Source organism: Pholis gunnellus, assembly GCF_910591455.1.
Source record: "Pholis gunnellus genome assembly, chromosome: 20".
NCBI lineage: Eukaryota > Metazoa > Chordata > Actinopteri > Perciformes > Pholidae > Pholis > Pholis gunnellus.
This window is the reverse complement of record NC_136547.1, coordinates 14,257,951-14,282,091: the sequence shown is the minus strand read 5'-3', so window position 1 is coordinate 14,282,091 and position 24,141 is coordinate 14,257,951. Positions and strand designations below refer to the sequence as shown.

The 24,141-nt window shown below is 45.6% G+C and overlaps 1 protein-coding gene across 1 annotated transcript in view; it reads right to left on the bottom strand.

Moving 5' to 3' along the window:
- Positions 1-23,924, bottom strand: part of pola1 (polymerase (DNA directed), alpha 1) — a 45,953-nt gene extending 22,029 nt beyond the window's left edge. Inside the window, exons 1-33 of the mRNA XM_079181507.1 lie at positions 23,790-23,924; positions 23,122-23,249; positions 22,767-22,863; positions 22,613-22,690; positions 22,404-22,516; positions 22,203-22,265; positions 21,883-21,984; positions 21,647-21,791; positions 21,396-21,549; positions 21,074-21,246; positions 20,836-20,948; positions 20,603-20,716; positions 20,434-20,508; positions 20,201-20,339; positions 19,938-20,092; positions 19,750-19,834; positions 19,602-19,663; positions 19,293-19,382; positions 19,090-19,206; positions 18,841-19,016; positions 18,606-18,735; positions 17,893-18,012; positions 17,721-17,805; positions 17,515-17,642; positions 17,162-17,311; positions 16,220-16,342; positions 5,473-5,505; positions 4,993-5,085; positions 4,667-4,872; positions 4,420-4,552; positions 3,763-3,894; positions 3,406-3,580; positions 2,384-2,565 (exon numbers count right to left, since the gene is read on the bottom strand). Of these exons, the coding sequence (XP_079037633.1) occupies positions 2,384-2,565; positions 3,406-3,580; positions 3,763-3,894; positions 4,420-4,552; positions 4,667-4,872; positions 4,993-5,085; positions 5,473-5,505; positions 16,220-16,342; positions 17,162-17,311; positions 17,515-17,642; positions 17,721-17,805; positions 17,893-18,012; positions 18,606-18,735; positions 18,841-19,016; positions 19,090-19,206; positions 19,293-19,382; positions 19,602-19,663; positions 19,750-19,834; positions 19,938-20,092; positions 20,201-20,339; positions 20,434-20,508; positions 20,603-20,716; positions 20,836-20,948; positions 21,074-21,246; positions 21,396-21,549; positions 21,647-21,791; positions 21,883-21,984; positions 22,203-22,265; positions 22,404-22,516; positions 22,613-22,690; positions 22,767-22,863; positions 23,122-23,249; positions 23,790-23,829 (3,909 nt within the window). The 5' untranslated portion in view covers positions 23,830-23,924. The remainder of the gene's footprint in view (positions 1-2,383; positions 2,566-3,405; positions 3,581-3,762; positions 3,895-4,419; positions 4,553-4,666; positions 4,873-4,992; positions 5,086-5,472; positions 5,506-16,219; positions 16,343-17,161; positions 17,312-17,514; positions 17,643-17,720; positions 17,806-17,892; positions 18,013-18,605; positions 18,736-18,840; positions 19,017-19,089; positions 19,207-19,292; positions 19,383-19,601; positions 19,664-19,749; positions 19,835-19,937; positions 20,093-20,200; positions 20,340-20,433; positions 20,509-20,602; positions 20,717-20,835; positions 20,949-21,073; positions 21,247-21,395; positions 21,550-21,646; positions 21,792-21,882; positions 21,985-22,202; positions 22,266-22,403; positions 22,517-22,612; positions 22,691-22,766; positions 22,864-23,121; positions 23,250-23,789) is intronic.
- Between the last annotated feature and the right edge of the window lie 217 nt (positions 23,925-24,141).

Sequence of the window (24,141 nt, the reverse complement as noted above, 5' to 3'; positions counted from 1 at the left end):
GTGCCTTTGAATTTCAATCAAAGAACAAGCTATTTTCAAACACACTTAACTTCTGCCCAGCCTAGCTGTGATAATTAAAGTAAATCTAATTTGCATACATCAAAAGGCTTTCAGATGACGGGAGTCTGTAGGTACGAAGGCTATGAGAGCGAAGCGTTTACTACACTCACACTGCAATACCTACAATCTCCCTCCCACCACATTTCATGAATGTAGCGTCCTGTGCATAAATATATGTGTGTGTGTGTGTGTGTGCACAGGGATTCATCACAGCTAAGCAGTTATGTAACATAGCAACTTGGCCATTACCTGTAAACCTCTACAAAGAACATGTCAGAGGCATGGAGGGTGTAAGTAGAGTCCAGTAGATTTTATCAGTATTGTAGCCAGAAGAACACATGTCAACGGGACCTCTATACCAATGAATCGTCCACTTCAAAGCAAGGAATATAGTTAATGGAATGAAATCAATATATATAACTAAATATATAACAGCTTTAAACACTCGCTCCTTTAAAGCTGAACTCCATTTAACTGGAGCTGCAAAACTAAAAGGTCAACGACACAAGTATGCGTGTCATTGAGCCACACACAGCGTTTTTGTTTTGCCTACAAAACAAAACTCCACATTTTCTGCCAGTTCAAGTCATTTTACTCCCTTTAATATGCAACTCCACACATTAACCCCCTCCATCTTGGTCTATCCGCCTCTTCTTCATGTCCCCCCCCCCCTCACCCTGTCTGCTCTGGATGAAAGCAGCCTCCCTTCTTCTTCTCCTCCCCTCCTACTCTTTTATCTCGCTTGTTTCATTCCAAACTTGATAACAGGATTCTCCCTCCCAAACTTGTATCTATTAAAAAAAAAAAAATCATACAACACCCCTCGCTTGCCAGTTGATTTACAGCTGCGAAATTAAATGAAAATATGACAAACACCCAAAGTATTTTTTTGCGTTTGCGTGAGGCTTGAGAGAAATATTGCAATCCAAGGATCGTATCTCTATACACACACACATCACAAAGTATCATCTCCAACCCCAAACGAATGTCATCTTTAACACCGCATGCCTGCACCATAAATAGCCCTCTACAAACCTGTATAATAATGTTATAAACATTTAAGCTCCCCTACTGTTTTCCTCCATGTCTTGGCCTAACGCTCCATCTAAACTCTGGGAAATCCCTGCAGCTCCATCCAGCTTTTTCTCCCTCTATACTTTATCCTTTCATCCCCCTCTCTACCCGCTACCCTCATCAAACAACTTTCCTCCTCTGTCTGTCCTCCATCATCCATCACCGCCGCCTCCTACCATCTCTGGCTCTGTGTCAGTGGTGGAGTCAAGGCCCATCTGTCCTCCCCTCTCACTGAGCTGTTAGACCATGTTCACCACCCTAATTAACTTACTGTCTTATCAGTTTCTCTCCGTGTGTGTGTGTTTGTGCGTGCGTGCCTCTGATGCATGCTGGAAAATTAACCAGCAATCAGACGAATCCTGGCTAGTTTAGTCTGAAGTTGGGAATTATTCCCAACAACTTTTCCATATGTTACCGTTAAAACCACAAAGCAGGAAATAGTTTTTTTCCTTTTTCATCGAGAACCTACCGCTTTTCTGGTACGTTTTATGTGCGAGTGTGTACGCCTCTCAGTAAAACATATCAGTGTCTGCTGAAGTGTGTAATTATATCCACCTTTATAGAGAGTGTGTGTGTGTGTGTGTTTATAACACTCCTTTTTTAATTTAATGCAAGTCCTCTCTGCCAGCAGAGGACAGAGGGTTGTCAGTTTTATTAGTATCTTTCAGACGAGAAAAGGCTGCGTGCCCTGCTCCTCATTAGAAGCCGATAACACACACACACACACACGCACGCACACACACACGCACACGACCTTGGACTGACAAATGGTAGGAGATCATTGTGTGTGTGTGTGTGTGTGTGTGTGTGTGTGTGTGTGGGGGGGGGGGGGGGGGGGGGGGGGTTCATGGAGCAGCAGGGGTTATGGAAAGGCTTTTCAAGTTGTCCAAACTATGCCAATGAAAACAGAGTCTGTATTGGAGCCAGGCAGCTGTCTAAAAATACAGACAGAGACACAATATGGAGGATGACTGAAGCATGAATCCCTCACAGGAAGTTTGACGGAAATTCCTCTCCACCCTCAGACTCTTACAGGGTGTCTCTACTGATTAATCCATTACACCTGTGAAACACATTGTTAATGATAGAATATAATTAAACTACAAGTCTCCTCGTTGCTACACTGATGCAGGGCGTATACTCGTTGTACGTCTTGCTCCACGGCCATAGAAAAACATGTGAACCACAGTAGAAGATGAGTAAAGGAGGTTTGTGATGGCTAACACAATGCACGGGGACTTCTACTCACAGCTCCTTCAAAGACGCAGTCGTATATGTTGTCGGTGCCGCATTGAGGGCAGGTGAAGGTGAACCGCTCACAGTCTCTGTAGCGCTCTTCGTCGGTCAGCTGGACCGGAGCTCCCAGCGTGCCATCGGCCTCTTCCTCCCTCTGGTACTGCTGGTGAGCCCGGAAGTGACTCGGGTCCAGACCTGGTATGGACACAAGATAATTCAGCCTGACACCACTGATTTGATTTTTAATCCTGTCGCATTTTCGTGTACAAAACAGACGAAATACTCTGGAATCTTTCCATTCAAACCACTTAATTTGATGACTATTAGACAACAATGAAGCATCTATTTTGTACTTTTATTAGGCTGTTGTGACATTAGGTGAGACAGCTTTTCTATCTTTGGCTGCCTCAGCTGTCACCAGACTATAAAACCGGAATTATTACAAATGCTAACACATACATAAAGAGAGATTAGTACTATCACTCAAAGTAAGCTGTGCCCCGCAAATACCACACGGTCATTGTTTATTTATATAATAGCACGTCTGTAAACTGCAAATGGACTTGTACAGCGCTTTTCTAGTATTCTGACCACTCAGAGCGCTTTAACACATCATGTCATCATTCACCCATTCACACACTGATGGCAAGGTGGCACCTGCCCATCAGGACTATCTAACAGTCGTACTACATCCACACACTGGCGTAGGCACAGCTACGGGTTAGGTGTCTTGCCCAAGGACACATCGACACAGCGGAGCCGGGGAATCGAACCGCCGCTCCTCTGATTGAAGGAGGACCCTGCTCTGCCACTGAGCCACAGTGTCATTTAATCACTACAAGAAGCTTTCTGCGTGTTGGTGTCACTCTTGAAATTTTAATTAAATACTTTCATCGAACATTTTTTTTTTTTCATTAATCGTGTAAATTTGTCATATTTTGAAGGAAAGCTGAAATTCCTCAAGTCGTAATTTAACACCAGAGTGATGTGGGCCTACCCGCTCTCAATAACACTGAAGGCTTCGGTCTAACATACCCAGCCACGTGGCGATGAGCACGCTGTCGATGCCCTCGATGGGGTCACAGATGCGGGACACCACAGGGTGGACCTGCTGGGCCAGGTAGTACTGAGTGTCCACACTGAGACCCTCCTGCTTCTGGAGCTGCTCTAGAGCATAGGCCCTCTGACTGGCCGCCAGCGTGGAGCCGTCCTAGGGGGACAAAGAAAAGACATACAGCGGTGTGAGTGGTAGCTTGTACTTTATACTATAGTGTACACTAAAAATCTATCTTGATTTTTGTTGAAATGTAAGTATTAAAGCGCTGAAATGACTCGTGGACCAGTGTCTCAGGAGACTATATCTATGTTTCTCTCACACACACACACACACACCTTGCAGATGATGTACGACACCGTGTCTCCAGATTTGACCCGGCGACCACCCTGGGAGTTGATCCATAGAGCCACGTGGACGTGAGGGAGGCTCTTCTTGTCTGGATAGTCCTGAGGATCTTTAGTCAGAGCCTGGAGGAGAGAGAGCACGACAGCAGCAATGAATACAAAGGTATTCGCCGAAGCCGAGCAATCGCCGAACATACGTCAATTCGGAACATGCTTTGGCGCGCAGCCTTCATCTAACTGTGATATTCGGCTGTTTTATAATTCCTGTTTACTTTTACTGCCGTGTATTAGTGAGAAAACAGCTTAAACTAACGTCACAGACTGATGTTACAGTCTCTAAATCGTTTCAATTAATTCCTTTGCCCCACACGGATGCAAAAATACATTTGCCCGTGATTATCTTAACTGCATATTACTCCAGAGATGAAATGAATCCATATCATAACTTTTTTAACATTTTAAGCAAAGTACTTAAGTAAAAATACGGTTTCTCCAGTTCAGAGAATTGACACAGTGATTAAATTGATCTGCGTTGCAGCAATTCTTTTAAATTTGAGGTCCAATCAACTTATTGGAAAAACTATTGCTAAATGTTTCTTTCACACTATTCACATGTGGAGCTGTTCATACATGCAGCCAGGCCCTCACCTTGTTTATCTCAAACTGGTTGAGTGGAATCGTTCCGGCCGCTACTTTTTCTCCCACCTCCACCAGGTGTTTCTGGATGTTCTCCACGATGACATCGCGGCTCTGGTCCGACAAGATTTGACCGATCACATAGCTGCAGGAGCAGAGGAACACGTTTTGTCATGTATAATAACAATCTAAATGGATACCTTGCACTGCCTGATGTGTGGCTTTCAGTCCCCACTCGGTTTTGGTTTATCTCACGTACTTGCCACACTCCTTGGCGAGGTCGCACCAATCTCTGCGGACGATGTCCAGGCCTTTGAGCTCCTGCTTGACGCTGTATCGTCCTTCGCCGTGGTTCTCCACCACCAAGGCGGCGTATTTCTTCTTCTTCAGCAGCAAAAGGGACTTAAACACACCGTCGATGTCGATCTCCAGCAGTTTGTAGAGCTTGTTTACTTCGGCCTTCACCTGGAAATAACAAAAACACACACACACACACACACACACATATATGCAATCAGTGAAAATGACAAATAATCGAACTGAAGAAAAGCGATGCAGAACTTCTCCACCGCTGGGTAAACACACCTTATTGCCAAGTTTGTAGACTTCCTCCAGAGCCCTGCTGTTGGTGTTGATCATAATGGAGTCAGTATCTCCGTAGATGACTTCCAGATTCATCTGAGTCACATGACAAGAAAAATTACATTTAAAAAACGGTCTTATGAGGAAGACGATATGTTAGCTTCAAATTAGGGCGGGACAATGACTTTTTAAATCATCATATTTGGGATATACATGTCAGAAGTGCTCCAGCATGATAAAAAGGTTTCGTGCACGGACATATTGAAAGAAATGGTTATCGTTACATTCACCATTATTGAGCTAACTGACAATTTATCCTGATATAGATTTAAGGTCATATCCTGCAACATTTTTAAGTTTCCTTTCTTCTTCTTCTGGCAGTTTCCCGTTTCTTTACACAGTCCTTGCATTGTTATTGAACCCTGCAAGGTCTTTAGAGTTTCCTTTACGAGATCAGTATTATCTCTATTGTTAATAACTCACCTTCTGAACCAGTTCTTTGGTGTGCATCAGAATCTGAAGGAGAACACAGACACAACAGTATGAACGACAAAAAGCACTACAGCATATTACGCATTTCAGCACAGTAAACAAACAAACCACTGAGGAACAAACAATGATTAAATATTAAGTTTCCATGTTATTTATTCTCTGTGTGCGAGTGTGTGTGTGTGTGTGTGTGTGCAAGCCTTTGTGTGGACATTGGAGCAGAGCAGGTGACTTGCCTTTAAATGGGGGATAATTGGCTAAGAGGGCAATTATGAGAGCGTGCTGTGACAGCCGTCTATTCAACCCACACACATGCTAGCCGAGCAACACACACTCAAACACACACACACACACACCTTAATGACTCGTAATGGCCTTTATCACCCACAGAGTGAGTGACGGACAAATAAGAGAATTCTGTTAACGCAGGTTGTCCACTGTGTGTGTGTGTGTGTGTGTGTGTGTGTGTGTGTGTGTGTGTGTGTGTGTGTGTGTGTGTGTGTGTGTGTGTGTGTGTGTGTGTGTGTGTGTGTGTGTGTGTGTGTGTGTGTGTGTGTGTGTGTGTGTGTGTGAGGGAGAGAGATCTGAGCAGCGGAGGGATCCCAACAGGTGGGGGCCCAGAGGAGGGGAGGGGAGGGCAGGGTGGGGTTGGGGGGGGGGGGGGGGGGGGGCCTTCGGGTGGCTAATCTGGGGGGTCGCAGGGATGGAACGCAGTGTGACCTGTCACCAGCAATCTGCTCCTCAATCAACCGCGGCTGCATATATACACAACCCCGACTCACACCGGGCTCCGTGTGGGGACAAGGACGTGGCTATTTCAGAGTGTGAGGAAGGGGCGGGGTCAGGCTGGAGCTGGAGAGTAAGGGGGGGAGGGGGGGGGGGGTCCACTCCCTGAAACCAGAGTGGGACTTGTAAGCATGCTTTATAGGCTGCTACATACCACTGTACAGAGGCGGGGGGAGGAGGGGGGGGGTTTGAGTCATTCACAGAACAGCCTCCTCCATTAGGGACTGCAGTCAAGGTCAAGGTCTCACACCACACACACACACACACACACACACACACGCACACGCACACGCACACGCACACGCACACGCACACGCACACGCACACGCACACGCACACCAATCTTGGCCAAAGCACAGACGCACTAAATTGTGTTGCTAAGCTTTGGTGCAGACAAAACGACTCGGGAGGGGTTAGGGGAAGATGAAGTAACGGGCTCAGAGTACAGTTAAGAGAAATCTTCGGAGCAGAAACTAACCATGATCTTTGACACAATGTAAATATATCTAACAAGCTTAACATTTTGCATATTTTTTGAGGGATAAAAGCCGTCAAATCGTGAATGAAATCGCTTTTTTAAAGTTAAAATGTGACGTATTCCAATACATTTCTGACCATGAACTGGCTACTATCATGCTGGTGAAGGTTGGTACGGGGGAATATTTTCACTGCTTTATCTTGCTGTCTGACAGTGAAGCCGTTATTTTTATCTACGTTCTCTTCAAAGCCACGAGACTCCATTGACAAAAACAGGACAGTTGCTGGTCCACGGCGGCCTCCATCGGTTATTTTTTTAGGTGGCGAAAATATGTTTTGCTGCTGCCCCCGTCCTGTAAATCAAGTACTACCACAAAGTAGTCCCGATCAGTGATTTAAAAAAACACAACCACACTTACTGTGTCACGACACTGCGTGATTAAACGCAGCCATTTCATTCATTTTAAAGTTGTTCCTCTAATTCAGCCTTACATGCTGGATCGGGTACCAGCAACTATGCACCGATCCAACATCCCGTTACCATATCACTCATCAGTTCATTCACGCGATTTAGGAACAACAACAATACGTTTCGCTCGCTAGCAAAATGTCAGCAATTTGGCAAATAACTAGTTTTACACTGGAAAAATCCCACCAGCAAAACAGTGATGTGTTTTTGACGCACTGGTAACTGAGCGGTACTCTATCGGCTGATTCGGGTATCAGATCGTCTCTCATTCATTTGAATGGGACCATTGCGTTGGCTGCCCTGAAGCGGTGCCATTGAAATAAATGAGGGCAAATGCAGCGACGTCCAGTGAAAAAGTCAACTTTTGCCCACAACACGACCTCATCCAGCAAGGTGCAAAGCAATTAAACACAAGGGCACATTCACTGTTGACGATCATATTAACAGAAACAACTAAATTTACCTTACAATCGTCACTATGAAAGATAAAAAGAGCTTGCCGCCGTGATCATTTTCCAGATATCTGAAATCCTGTCACAGTATTACAAACAACCTGAGCAGCGTTCTGGCAACTGATTGGCCATCAAATTCACAGATCAAGAGTTCCTTGATTATATTTTATTGTCACACACCTTAAAACAACAGAAGCCCACCAACACAGGCCCTTACGTTGTTTTAACAGAGATGTTAAACACCCACTAACACAGACACTAGAGGAAGTATCTCTGTTATGTCATATCTACATGTAATAAGTAACTTTTCCACCAATGATAAAACAGCAAAAGAGAAGCGCTGAAAGAGGAAGGGGGGGTGATCAGAGAATAGATGGAAGGAAAGGGCAGAGGAGTGATGAACACAGAGATGTGGGAACGACGGAGACAGAGCGAGGTGAGAATGCGTTGATGTAATTGATGTGTGGACTCATTTAGACGGGTTTTCCACACCGCTTTAAGGAATGAACCGCGTGAAAGACAAGTCGTTTGACCATGATGCAACTGTCTGTGGGTGAGCGCTCATCTTTGAGCGCATACCAACACACACATACTATACGGACCAACGCAAACACACAGCCCCAGGGGGGTACAAAGAGAGTGAGTGAGTGTGTGTGTGTGTGTGTGTCGTCCCTCTGATGACTACACCAGTCAGCACCGTGCATGCCGCTCATACTGGGGCAGACAACTGAAAAAGCTTGACTCGTATTACTTCATGTTCTCCCGATGCCGTGTCCTTCAGTGGAACCAAGCTGTCTTTCAACATCAACCACATTATCGAAAAGGGATTCACGTAGAGCTTTAATTAAATCGGTATATTTGACAGAAAATCAATGTTAACGTTCTCCTACTCTTCTTTGGTTGTGAACTGAACGTCCTTAGAATAAGAGACGGGTGGTCGGATGAAACTAGACATTTGAATAAGTCAACATGAACTCTGGGAACTTAAGACAGTCATTTCTCACCATTGGCTGGCATCTAGCGGTCCAAATGAATGGCTTAATCTAAATATATCTTAAAGTTGTGAAGATTTGATATCTCTCCCGTCCCGAGAAGTATGGTTCGACAATTTGGAAGTAACAACGAGTCGGGGCAAATCTCTCCTTCTCTTATTTGCCGCCGATACAATCTCTACGACTCGAAACAATCGGTTCAAATCCTCCAAATTACGAAAGCTCCTCTTTTTGTCACATCGTCAAAACATCCGTCAAGCTTCTTACGTTGCCGCCTCTCTCACTTGTCAGCCGCTCGGCGTTAATTAGTCTGGACAGTAATTGAGCAGTTCAGGTCCGGTTCACGTTCACACTGACTTATATTTACAAAGAGCAATAAGCATGAGGTCACAAGGTCTGACATCCTCCATCATGTAAGTAATCCTCGTATGAACAGCAGTCCCACTAAACTCAATAGACTTTAAAACATATTTTAGATAAGCCTGCAACTTGCAGCAAACGGCAGCTTCAATCTACTGCTCGTCTGTCGCTATAATTTGGGACCTGACAGTAGCACACGAGAGTTCCAGTGTCTCCACAGTATTTCAACACTGACTTTTCACAGCTTACAGGTGACATTTTCACTTTGTACAACCCCATTTCTAAAAACATAATGTACCCAACGATCTGCCTCGAAAGACTTTGAGGACACAAGACGGCGCGGCATCTGACCCCGCCGACGCCGCTAAAAGATGGAGTCGGGCTAAGTGGTGCGACTGTAGTCGGCAACACTCAAAGCTGCCAACGGAGGGAACGAGGGAGACAACTGCGGGAGCACGGGTTCACGGGAGATGACAAATGCGGTCCAGCCGACTAGTGCGGCCGGGGGGGGGGGGGGGGGGGGGGACGACCTGAATCAAAGTTTTCTGAACAGTTATACGTTGATTTTCAATATATAGTCCTAATACCTCACTGTATGCCCATTATCGGACTTTTCCCAGCTTGCGGTCCCTTTTTGATTCAGTGCACCAGCTTGTCTGTGCGAGTTGTGCCCATTAGCGGTGCGATATTGCACCCTGTCACACTAATTGATGAGAGTGGTTCAGCCTTGTTGTGATATCTGGCCCCCCTCCAGCCTTATCTAGGAGGGATTTATGTGTCTTGTTGTGATGTCGCTCGCATGTATTCCATAACCCACCCCACCCCTCCATCAAAATATCTTTTGTCTTTTGCCAGGCTGTCATTTTAAATAAGAGTGTGGGTCTTAACTGATCTGCACTGGATGAGTGACAAATGGTTTACAGATTGAAGGGAGGCAATAAAGATAATACAGACACGCACACACACACACACACACAAACGCAATACCCCGCCCCACACACACACACACATAACTCCCCCCCCACTGATCGGGAGATCAGAGGCAGCATGTTAAACCTCAGTGCGGCAGAGGACCCTTGTAAAAAGAGCCTGGGGGCACCAGTGACGATTGTTTTGAAAAGCACTCAGCTGAAAAGCATTTTGGGATGACAGTCGGACGACTGAAATAGCACCTGTGGAGGAACACACCACTGTCAGAGCTGGGGGGGTTGAGTATGCATGCACATACACACAAACAGAGCCCCTTTCTTTCACTAACACAATCTCTCACACACACACACACACAGAGAGATGCATAAAAGATTTGTAGTCTCTCTTCTGCTCATGTGAGCTCTCATGTGCACACACCTCCATACACAGCCAGAGAATGAAAACCCTTCTTTCACTGAAATGATTTTTACTTGCATGCAAGAATGCATGAATGCAAAGACAAAAAGACACACACACACACACACACACACACACGCACACGCACACACACACACACCTGTCCTGGCAGATGCCATTGCTGTGTTCTCATGTCTGCTACTGGGAGGGTCAATCGGTTGTAAAGCTTCGTCTGCAGCCGTTCATCGAAAATAACTCGACAATGACAACAATCCTCCCGCTGTCTGCTCCGTTCAAAATGTGCTACTTTGATAGCTTAAAGAGGACACGTCCCGATGTGTCACTTCATCCGTGGCACAGTCACCAATGAGGTCGTAAAAATGTTGCCGGGCAAATAAGTAAATGTTTGTGCAGGGAGTCGGTGAGCGCGTTCAAAATGTGATATTTCAGATAGCAGGCAATAGGCGGTTCAGGAAAATGACACGACTTTTGTCACTGCACAATTTAAAGTGTCTATTATTAATAGGTAATTGGTTCAATAACACAAATGCAGTAAAGTAAATAAGAGGATCAAGTTCAGTACGTCGTTAATCACCAAACGTTGAGGTTTTAATAGAAGTAGCAATAATTATCACCTCCTTGTCAAGTCAGCTAAAACCATGTACTAATCATCCTCTCATTTACAGCTCCGTCAGTGGCCCCCGACAAAGACGCCACATGTCGGATCAATCCGTAATGAATTATAATCCCTGCCATTAGCCAGGTCTCACATGGCCTCATTAGCAGGTGTTACCAACGTCGCACTTTGGATTCCGAGCCCTCGTCCTTTCCACTGTCGGCCCTCGCAGACGAGCTGATGGAGCCAAAATAGCAGCGCTGCTCCCATGTGACTATTTGTTAAGTCCACTCCTATCAGGAGTAAAGCCAGCTCTACGGACTCCGGGCCCACGGAAACATGCATCCCTCATTTCCCCCCAGACATGAGCATGCACACATGCACCGACACACACACACAGATACATCAACGTAGGCGGGCTTATGTATTCTGAAAGCTAATTCGGGGAAATGTAAAAATGAACCATGTGAATCTGAGACCGCAGAAGCGATTGAGACCCTGAATGAAAGAAATGGGGACAACAATATTTACTCAAACCCCATCAACTGACAGACGCACACTCACAGACGAGACACGATAGGGCGGTTTAGGTATTCCTGCGTCTAATTCGGGGAAATGATTTGTGATTCCTGAGACAAGAGGAATGATAAAGAACCTGAATGAGGGACACCAGAGGCCACAACATTTACTTAGACTTCATTACAAGCACCAGCACCCTCACACACACACACACACACACACATACAGGTTTAACCTAAACCAAACTTTGACCTCTCCACACCCCCCGGCTCCGTTACTCAGGCCCGCTTCTAGCCCTCACTCTGCATGCCATCCAAAAATGTGAACTACGAGCTCCTGTCAGGCTGTTTTTAAACACAAGGACAGAGACTCAATTACAGCAGAATGGCTTTCAGGAGTCATTCTCCATCCTGAGACACACACACACACACACACACACACACACACACACACACACACACACACACACACACACACACACACACACACACACACACACACACACACACACACACACACACACACACACACACACACACACCTGCTAATGGTTGTCAGATTTGCTGTCAAAAGGGTCAAATGTCAAACCAATCTGCGTTCCACCACAATCAACGGCTTCAACCGGCCTCTGTTGTTAACATCACTCGATTAGGAGGACACACACACACACACACACACACACACACACACACACACACACACACACACACACACACACACACACACACACACACACACACACGAAGGTTTACATGCCTTCTAAACCGAGCATGTCATAAAAGTGGCAAAGCAGCTTTTGCGGTGCCCCTTGACTGCTAACAGACACTTCATTTGCTGTGACCAGCAACATTAACGCAAGCATCGGAAATTAACATCGACAGCCAGCCAAATGCCGCGGAGTATTTTTTTTTCTTCCTGCAACTGATCTTTGATCTGTAAGAGCTGCTGTAGAAAATCCTCCTTTTTCTCCCTTTAATTCTCTCTATTTGTAAAGGGTAACCTGTCAGCTGAAGTCAGGGACTCACCAGCCAGCGGTCAGCAGACAATAAAAGTCTTCCTGCCATAACGAACGCATTTATCAGCCTATTATAACCACATGCGTGTACGTTGTCAGTGTTTCATATATCGGGTTCTCTGCACCCAACTGTTCTCTGGCGAACATACAAAAGAACCCAAAATAACACTGAGGGGTTGAGGGGGACATCAATCTGTGGCTGTGTAATCCTAAACCTTCACCTTCCTCTTAATACCCATCATCCCTCCCCTTAATACCCACACACATACCAGGACAGAGCAGGGCCACAACAAATGGTCCCCGCGACAAAGGGCAGAGTTCGGCCAGTAGCACTTGTGCGCGCACACGCAATTGACACATGTACGTCAACACGCACACACAGACAGATACAAGACATACTGAAGAAGTTTACACACACACACACACACACACACACACACACACACACACACACACACACACACACACACACACACACACGAGTCGGGAGGGGAGCTAAGTGGGGGGGCTTTCCCCGCTTAACTTGGCAAGTCTGATCAGAAAGAGCCACCGCCAAGGGTCCGTCCTCCCCCTCCGAGCCCCCATCGTCTGCACCCTCCCTGGGCTGAGAAACCGCTGTGGCCCCCCGCCTGACCCGTTCTTCCACAGGGGAGGAGGGGAGGGGGGGGGGGGGGGGGGGGTTAGGCCTCAATATAAAACGCGAGTGAGAGAAAGATGAGAGCTAAGCCAATCAATAAATACGCACGACACATGCACATTCAACCCGCATGCTCGTCCGGACAGATGAAGGGGCGGGTGGATTTACACTGCGGACAGAGCAGCGGTCTGTGTACGTGTTACAATTACAAAAATAAAAAGCCTCCTAAATCTTGATATGAAAGGAGAGTGCAAATGTGACGATAAAACGGGGGGCGGGGTGCAAACGGCAATACCCACAAATACACTAGAAACTAAACGCCGGCCGGCCTTCCTGGCTCGCTGCAGTCGGAAACTACCAAGAACTACTTGGCTGACGGGTATCAGACTGAAGCCCTCGGCAGCCGGTGTGCGTATGGTCTGATCTCTAACTGTAGCATAGGCAGCCCAGAAAACCAAATAATTAGCAGGGTTGGATAAACATTAGTGAGCAACTGAGTTTGTCAGATAAAAAAAGGTTCAGTTAGACCAACTGGATCAAGATATCACAGATTTCGAACAGAACCTCCAACAACAAAATGTCCAAATATAGATTTTGGAGCGCACTTAATCACCATCAACATTATCTACAGCATCTGCTTTACAGCGGGACACCGTGCTCATAGATGTCGCGCTCCGGCAGTATAAATAGATGCGTGTCTAGGATCATGGATACAAAGTAAACAAAAACACTAAGATTGTGCAAAGTGGGATCTGCTGCTACCTCAGCAGGTTGAGGGCCGTGCCAGGAAATCAGAACACTGTGGGGGTTCAGATCTGACTGGTGACCTTTTAATGCACGTCTCTCTGATCGGTCACATCGCTCCCCACTGTATGCAGAGTACTAATGAAGTTAAGTCCTCGTAAAACACTAATTAGTCTACTGTCCCCTCATTGTACTGGGCGAGATGACGCTGGAGGCCAAGTAGGACATCAGCGGGTTTCAAAGCGCTTTAAATTACCGGAAACTATTTGAACGTAAATAAATCTATTAAAATCTATCAGAGCAAATTAGATAATCATCTTGGAAGATGTTTAAAGACTAGAAATCGATTTTCACTTTAACTTGGGTAGTTACAGCACCTAACCACCAGCACTATCCAGAGCTCTCGGAGTTCACAGTAAACGGGAGTCGAGTGTTCTTCAGCGTCCGACCTCGGGCAGAACACAGTCCACTGGAAAGTGTTCCTGAAGTCTGTGGAAACTAAAAGCAGCACCACAACAGCGCATCTCAAAACAGAGCCACAGAACTGAGTTGCACAAGATGGCTGCAGCCCGAAAACAGCTGATAAAGATCATGTCAGATCAACGGAATCATTTTATCCCGTATAACGAGGCCCGCCGGCAGGTCGGCAGTCAGCTATAACAGCAATGAAGGGAGAGTTGTGTATAAGACCACCATTGTAGGCTTGGGTGGGCGAGGGGGCAACATTCTTCTATCCTGATACAGATCATGTCATATCTTAACATATATATATATATATATATATATATATATATATATATATATATATATATATATATATATATATATATATCACGATACAGAATGTTTTCTGGTACTTCAATAACTAAATAGTTTGTACGAAAGAACCAAATGGTTTTGTTTACTCCTGTGTGAATTAAAAACTCACTTAATTAAGAACTTTCGGAGAAGATTGAGTCAGTCAGTATGTGCTTGTTATTATCAATTGAGACTACATAATTGTATATCATGATATCTCGATATGATTTCATCACGATGTGATTCCAATTATCACCCAGCCCTAATTGTAGGGTATGTGAATGGAAACACATTATACATGTTTATTTATTTTTAACCTAACAGCCACCATTTTGCTACAAAACACTTAAATAATGCTACAAGAGCCGTTGTTTACAATTAGATGTTCGTGTTATTCAAGAATCTTTAGCTATTAGGAGGAAAGAATCGTCACAGATATTCAACAAGCCTGCATGCAACTTGCAAAACGCAGCGCTGTCACCATTTCAGACATGTATATCGCCGACTTTGTGGTGCCACGTCCTGGACAAAATAAAGCCAGAAGGAGGTCAAATGTAATTACCTCATCCACCTCCTGCTGTTAACAAAGATACACGCAGTACGTCTGCAGGGAGAGAAACTCCCACCTGTACCAGAGAATCAAATGTGCACCTTTTACAAAGTAGCTCTGTCAGGCGAACGACGCGCGTGACTGGAGGCACAAACGGACTGACAAAATAACACACACACACACACACACACACTGACATGCCCTCTATTAGAGAACACAATGAGTGTGTAAGGGGATCTTAATGAAGGACTCCCCTGAGGCAAAGCTTGACGCCTCTGCTGAGGATGTGTACTGTTCGAGCTCATTAAATGAACATGAGTACTATGACAGACATGGTGGGAGAGTGAGTGTGTGTGTGTGTGTGTGTGTGTGTGTGTGTGTGTGTGTGTGTGTGTGTGTGTGTGTGTGTGTGTGTGTGTGTGTGTGTGTGTAGTTACGATACCAGATTTAGCCATTTGTGTCATGCAGGACACATGCCTCTGTGCGCCAATTTATTGAGCGTGCGCACCTATTTTGTTCCATGTTGAAAGAAGTCATTACACAACCATACTTTGCATGCAGAGAGTGCGAGCGGCATGTGCGCGCGTGTGTGTGTGTGTGTGTGTGTGCCATCTGTGGCAGTTTTGTTACTGGAAAATACTTACACGGAGCTATTGATATCACCGACAACACAACAGGTCTCTTATCCTGACAAAATGAACTTGAGGGAATAATCATATTTGGAACAGGGAAGGGCACAGGGTGAGGGAGGAAGAGATCGTTTTGGTGGAGAGAGAAAAGGCTGAAAAATGTGAGAAGTAGAAGATGAGGAAGAAGTCAGAAGGAAAAGGGAATAGAGGAAGGAGTGGTGCGCCGTGTGAAAATTGATGCAGCAGTGCCCTCTTGTGGATGGAAGTGGACTCGAGGATATCCTCAATCAGTATTGAGTGTGTTTTGTATGCTCTACTTGCTTTAATTGTCTTCTGTAATAAATAATAAAACCTCTGAGGCGTTGACTCACCTCTCTGCCCTTGTATGTGACCAGCGCAGCGAGCGGCTTGGCGTAGAAGCGACTGTAGCTGAATCCCAGGCAGCCGTACATGCTGTTGGCGGTCAGCTTCAGGGCCTTCTGACGAATGTCGTACTGAAAGACAGACAGACTCAAATTAGACTTTCCTTGAAAACGCAATAATTGGTCAAGAACTCGTCGCAAAAGGTAAAAATGGCCGACGATGGAAACGTGCAAGGCCACAGATGTTCTTCACCACGTGTGGTTGGGATGGTTAACCTCCTACAGTTGTGGTAACCATGTCTGTTCAAATGAATCTGTGGGTTTGAGTTGCACTTCGCTCGTCCAAATAGAAACAATCGCCATTTTGTCAAACGGCACCAACGCGCCTACTAAACAGCTATTTGCACGCCGCTCCGGCTTCGCTAAGAGAGCAGACGATAATATGTTGCTCACTCAAAGATATCCGTCTGCACACCAGTGCGATGAGGATGAATATCTGGCTGAATAAACGTGCTACTTGCTGGAGTGATTTGGATTTTTGTCCCCATACTTTGGCAAAACAATGACAGTTAGGAGCATAATGAGCATACAGATGGTCCATTATTCTGCAGGAGTGATTGGATGTTTGTTGATTTTTTTCCCCCTTAACAAAAAAATAGTCACCAGTTGTCGTATTTTTTTAAGTGACATGATTTCAAACAGAATCACAGGAGCAAGCTACACAGTTATTATAGCCTCCTTTTAAGCCTCCGGGAGCGAGTTAAATACCTAAGAGATTTTGTGCTATCACTTTAAACAGCCTCAACATTAGTAGACAGTCCTGTACAACAACTACAAACTTGAATTCATGAACAACTGTAAACACTAAACAGTGTGTGTGTGTGTGTGTGTGTGTGTGTGTGTGTGTGTGTGTGTGTGTGTGTGTGTGTGTGTGTGTGTGTGTGTGGGTACCTGCAGGTAGAGGTCTGGGCTGATGTCCTGCTGTTTCATCAGCTGTTTAACCTGTTTACGTCGCTCGACCAGCTTCCTGATTTCTTTGGGCAAGATTCCCATCTCCAGGTTCGTGTCTGGAATTTCGGGAATCTCCTCTGACCCATCCTCCTGTTACCATGGACACAAGAGATGGAAGTTAGCTGAAAAGTTTTCTCTGGTGAAAAAAAAAAAAAAAGTCGAGCTGGGGAAGGCTTACGCCTCTGTACCAGGTCATTGGGATCCATCTATAAAGCAAGTCCGTTACTGTGAATAGTTTTAGATAATTCATCGGTTATTGAATCAGTTTCTACAACAAACATATGAACAAACACCTCATTCTTCTTCTTCTGCGTGTTGAAAGCCTCCCTCTGTACGGTGGTGAAGCAGATGTTGAACTCCTGGATGATGGAGGGATACAGGCTGTTGAAGTCAAGCAGCAGCACAAACTTGTCGTAGAAGCCTGCAGAGAGAAAGGGAGGCTATGGAAACGTGCACACAGACAGAAAACAAGACCTTAAACTGAGAACACAAGACTTACCAACTTTAGGATCCAGCACCAGACCTCCAGCGTAGGCGGCCTTCTTCCTCCGCTTGCCTTTCCCCGCATCCACTTCGTCCTCTCCCTCGACGAAGAGAAAAACAAAACAGCATGAAACATTTGTCACATGAGCGGTACGTCACTAAAGAATAAGCCGCGTGTGTGGCTTTACCATTTCCAGCTGGGTCTTTTTGAAGGAGGGTTTGTCGGGGACGATGTAGTTTTTGTCGTGGAAGGCGTGAAGCAACAGGAACTCGTTCCTCTCGGCGCGACCGCCCATCAGAGTACGAGACTGCAGACACGAAGCAGGAGGCAAACAACAAAGGCCATAAACCAGAGGTTAAACATAACCTGGGCCAGTGGTGATGTCTTTATGTCCCATTGTAACTGAAGTTTGTTTGTATGTTAAAGTGTGTACTTGCTGAAACACACTAGCTGATCATTAAACGCTGGCTCTAAACTTTGACAAAGGCTTATTTAAAGCTTTTCTTCTTCATTCACAGGAGCAGCCAGCCTTGCTTTTGTCTGCAAACCGTCTTGTTTCTGACTTCAATTTTCGGTATTTTGAGTTGTGCAATAAGAACTGCTGCCAGGAATTCAAAAACCTCAATGATTGTCCATCCCATGTGTTTATTATTATTTTTGAAAGAATGTCGGTAGAGAGCCAGCTGCATTTTAAGTGCGTCAGTTATCTGGATGTCGATGTAATGGCATTCAGCATATTGTGGAGTGACGGCAGTTTTAATTGTAATCGGCGCTTCCTGTTTGAGCTCAGTAACAAGTGGCGGCGACAGCTTCGCTGTAACATTTAATGTTTACTTGTTTTGCAGCTGTGGGTGACTTGTTTGAACGAAGATGAAGAAAAAAAAAAGAAAAAAGTGTTACCATGACGTTGCCAGCGATGCTGGTGATCTGCAGGGCCAGCGGCAGCACGTTGAGCTCACACATGAGCTGGAGGATCAGCTTAGCGTCTGTCCAGGTCAACTCCAACAGGTAGAGCAGGTGAGGAGAGTCACTGAAAAACAAACACACACACATATTTTAGGTTACACTGCTTGATTACAAAAACAAACGTTTTTTGTGATTTGGTTTGAATCTTTCCTGTTGAGGGCGTACGGACCTGTAGAGGTCCTTGATGTTCTCCTGAGGGACCGTGACTCTCTCCGTCTTCAGCACCTGTGTAGCCAGTTCAGTCAGATGATAACTTTTACAGCGAATCAGCTCCTTGGCCGAGATCTCCACGTCGCACACCAGACGGCCGCAGGTTGCGCTCTTCTCTGCAAAGGAGCCGCGACCCTGCAACAGCGTATAGTGATGTACAATATGGTATGGAAATATATATATTGCTCTGGATTTTTCTCCTTCTTACCCCTAGTTTGGGCATATTGGACCTCCTGAGGCGTCCGATCTTAGACCAGTGGGGAACCTTGCACACGCTGATCCTCTGCAGAATCACCTCCAGGTCAAAACCAAAGATGTCGTGACCCTGCAGGAGAAGAAGGATAAGCATACTCATTTTCACCGCCATCTGAAACTGTATACCATCACTCTACGCAAACTTCTTGTACTCACCACCAGCACATCAGGGTCGATTTTGTGCATCTTGGCCAGGAAGAAGCCCAGCAGAGTCCGCTCCGTAGCAGCGATCTCCACTTTACCGTTCTATCAGAAGAGGGTCATATACAATGAAGAAAACATAGAGGCAAATATAGACTCTCGTCAATTTAAATGGATAAATTAAACCAAACTACCATTCTGCAAAGTACTATAGAAAATGATTTATAAATAATAAAGTTTACTCTATTTTTCTGCCAGTTATAAAACACAAGGTTTTCCTGTTTCTAGTACCAAGCTGAGCTCCGTAGCCTCGTGGACACTCACCTTCTTCCTCACAGCGTCTTGGAAGTCGTAGGGGAAGATGCAGTCAGCCGGTTTACTGATTACTGCAAAAAGACAAAAAAATAATACAATAACAGTTCCAAAACATTTAGCATTTTTACCGTTCTCTTAGTGAGTTTAAATAACTTACCACAAAAATGGTTCTGGTACTGAGGTTGAGGTGGAGCTTTATCCATGTGGAACTGATAGTGGACTAGTGCAGCCAGGGACACGATCTGCAGTGGAACAATTACATCATCAGGTCGTTGCTCACTGAGGATCTCAGCTTCGTCTGAGCACACCATAAAAATAACACAAAAGCCTCCTCTTCATTCTGACCTCGTTGTGGTGCGTCTTGGGGTTCTGGATGGTCTTGAGGCTGATGGACATGACGGTGATGGGCGGAGGGGACAGGTCTCTGACCACAGTGACCAGCTCACTCCTCAGGGCCAGAGCCTCCACCTTACTCCAGCTGACCGGCTGGCCGATCAGCTCTAACACAGACAGAGTGGGCACGTGTGCATTGTCAACACATAGAAGGAATTGTACTCGTAAAAACACAGATCAAGTTAAACCAAATGAAAGTCAAAAACCCTCCTTACGTGGTGTCTTGATGTCCAGCCAGCAAGGCCCTTTAATCTTCCTGCTGAGGAGGAAGTGCTCCAGGCTGGAAGTGTTAGTTCCAAAAATGTGGGAAAAGGTCGCCCCCTTAAGGCCTGAAGGCAGCGCAGGGAACTCGGCCTGCAAAAAAAAAAAAATTGGTTATGATGAAAGATAATCATAGAGGCCTGGACCAGTGCTACGTAGCACCTATAAGGTGTGCACATCCACTCACAGAATATCGGACTTCCAGGTACTCGCTCTGAGTGGACACATCAGGAATTTCAAAAGCGTAGCTCTTCTCCACTTTCTGCAGAGAAGAAAAACAAAAAGCACCAGTTAAAGCGTGACAAACTTGCCACAAAATGACACTCGTGCTGTTACGTCCGTGACGTAACACCGACCTTGGACTTGAACTTCATGATCCTGTACTTCTCGGAGAGTTCGTTGAACTCCTGGTAGACGTCCATGATTCCTACGGGAGTGTCCGTCACCTCCCACGTCTTGGTGTTCACTTTCTGTTCGTGGAAAACAGCCAATAAAAGCATGAAGGGGGAGAGAACTGGTTGTTTCTTAAAATTCTGCAATCTCGTTTCCACGATATACGGGCAGTAATGTGACAGAGCGGGAAGCTCACATATTCGCGAGGCAGGAAGTACATGGTCCGCTCGATGTTCCTGACAGTGACGCAGCAGCTCACATGAGACTCCGCAGACTCAATCCACACTTTCCCAAACAGGTACACCACACCTAGGCGAGAGAGGAGTTCAAATACCGGGATGTGCGCTACAAATCTGAACAGGATCTTTGGATTATGGAATAACATGATATAGCTCAACTATATATATTCACTCACGGTCAGGAGCACGCCTTACCTGGTTGGCTGTAGGGGTCTTCAAAGGCGTCCAACCAATAGAAGCGGAACACCTGCTCCCCGTCTGCTCCCTCCACCAGCGGGAGTTGGCTGGAGTCTACCTGGATCTCCGCTGGAGCCTCGCTGACTCCTCCGTCCTCCTCTTGTCCCCAGGAGCTTCCGATCCTGCCGGTCCTGGACAGAGAGAGGAAGACGCTACAACTGAAGCTCGTGTTCCGCATTTTTGAAGGTCCTTACATGTACGGCATTTAGATAATGAGCCGGAGAAAAGGACTATTTTTCCTTTAAAAAGAAGAAGCGAACAAAGCAGATAAAAGACTTACAATAAGACGGGGTCCTGAGGCTCTGCTTTGGGCTCCATTTTAACTTCCGCCGCTGCCGCTTTAGGTGAAGGCTCTGCATTATCTTGAAGTGCAGGCGTCTCCTCCACGAGCCCGACCTCCATCGGCTCGTCGAAGTCCACCCCATCAAACGCCACTGAGAACACATTTTCATGAAAGGCAAGTTTATAATTGTTGCTAGAAGCAAGAAAAAAGGGTCCGAAAGCTAGCAGAGCTGTGTCAGTGTTTCTAACCTTCCTCTTCATCCAGCGCCTCCACCTTCTTCTTCTTCTGCTTCTCTACAGGAGGAGCCGGTGCGGAGGCTGATGACCCGGGGGTCGGGTCAGAAGGTGGTGGTCTGATAACTTTGGCCTTAAACCCCGTAGCGGAAGGTGACTCCTGGTGTTACAGAAGGGACATACAACAGTTTAGAATTATTGAACTCAAACTGTATCATTTGGCCGGTGACGTAGTTTAGTTTAAAGCATACCTTTGGCATCTGAGGTTTGATCGAAAAGGGATTCATGGGTGATCCCAGAGACTTCTTTTTCTTCAGCGTGACCACTGGCGGAGGAGTCAGAAGAGTCAGTTTCTGGGAAGACAAGAGGGAGGAAGAGATTTTAAAAGCAGATATCACAACATATCAGATTGGGGATGGACAATGAAGAGGTGGAGAAGCTGGATATGAAGACCGCTGAGTAAGAAACTAGCCAAAAGCATATTAACTGACTGTGACTGTAAAATGACTGAAACGGTCACAGGTTTAATTCTTGTAACGGTAGTTCTGCGTTGTCTAGATATGGTACCCACCTCAGAGTGCAGGTCCTGCAAGATGTCTCCTAACAGGTCATCTTTGGACAGGTCCACGTCTTTCTGTAAGAGACAGAAAATGATGTGTATGCTCAATGCAAGAACAGACAAAGAGCAGGAAAGAGTGGAGAACATGTGTTTTATTCTAAGTTAAAAGAATAACACAGGGACATGAAAACAACAATGTCAGCAGAAACACACCTCGGCAGGTCTCTTGACATTACTGTTCATGAAGAGGCTCTTGATGGTGTTGGGCTTCGCTACGGCAGACTTCTTCACATTTTTCTTTGAGTCTGCTCTTTTAGCACCTTTTCCTGCAAACACAAACAAAAAACACATTCACTCTACATTGCCCCACACTCACAATACACAGACGTTGTGTTACAACGCAACACTGTATGAATGTTTACCTTTTTTGCTTTCAACTACATCATCGTCCAGATCATCGTCAAAGATTTCTCTGCCATCCTCCACATATCCAGTTCCATCTGAGAGGAGAGAAACGTTTAACGTTGGACCTCACCATCGCACAAATTCCCACAGTGGATACAGCCGGAGACTCACCATCGTCAATGATCCAGTCGTCCTCTTGTCTGTCTCGTACCATCTTCGAGTACTGCTGCTCGTCCACCTCCTCATACACACTTGTAAACTCTTCCACCTATAAATACCATACAGTATGTATAAATAAATAACACATAGAAATAATCAGCCCAATGTTTACATTTTTTGGTTTATCATCATTTCATCTGGTGATTATTCTTTCAATTGATCTATAAATTACTCTTAAGATTTCCAAAAAATAGAGAATATGCTCGATGATGAGGCTCTGAGACTTTTAATATTAAGGGGAAAAAGCAGAAACCGGTCACACACAGAGTTGAACCAAATGATGACATCCACGGTCATGCACCCTCACCTCATATTTGATCTTCTCCCCGAGCTTGGCTTTCTTAAGCTGCTCCAGTGCAGACTTCCTTCCCACCTTCTCTCGCTTCTCCCGTTTGGAGCGAGACCTCGCCAGACCGCAGGGATCGCCCCCATCGTCTGCGGAGAGGGGACGCGTCGACATGGCGACAAAGAAGCAGGTATGAACATCACGCGTCTGATTTGCAGATGTGTACCCCCAACAAATAATACTCCAATAGTGTCACGCTCACAGGGAGTGTTTTGAGGACAATTGGCTCTGACTTCTGCTCTTTGAACACGAAAACACTACTTAGTGGCACTCTGGTAACTCATTTGTTCTGTATTGTTTTCGTTCATGAGTATATCTTACACACAGCGCCAGAAAAGCTGCAGTGGACAAAGTAAGGTCTGAAAATGACAACAGCGCACTAGAGTCAAGGTTAGCTAACATTAGCTATGTCTATCCTCTCTTAAGCCTGAGCAACACTACACTCATATGTCAATTGTTTAGTTTAACTAGTTTACTGCATTTTAATACACAGTGTCAATGGCCTAAGCGTGTCCCTTGTTGTAGAATGACAGTGTAAGCTAGCTAACATGTTAGCTATCTTCTCTACTTTCCCTGTGCAAGTCCCGCTACAGTCCGCGAGCGAGGAACGTGAAAGAAACAAAACTCACCGCCGTCCACGTCTTTCTCTGGGTTCGAAACTGGAGCCATGGCTTACACTGTTGTAGCCTTTAACGTTTTTTGCTCGGTGACAGCTGCTCAACACGACGGCGCGGCAGGTCAACACAACAACAGGACAGTCCGCGCGCCAAATCGGATTCCCGGGGAAAGTCATATGCAGGAAGTTGCGTCACATTCGCTGTCAGCCAATAAAAAGAAGCGCTGTCTCCACTCCTGTCCGCACGGTGGCAGTGTTGTTCAACTTTCTCTTTTGCTCCACAGGGTCTGGACCATAAAAAAAGTGCAGTGTTTCTTTAGTTTGTGAGACATCTTTACTCTAAAGACTCTTTAATACATTTATCT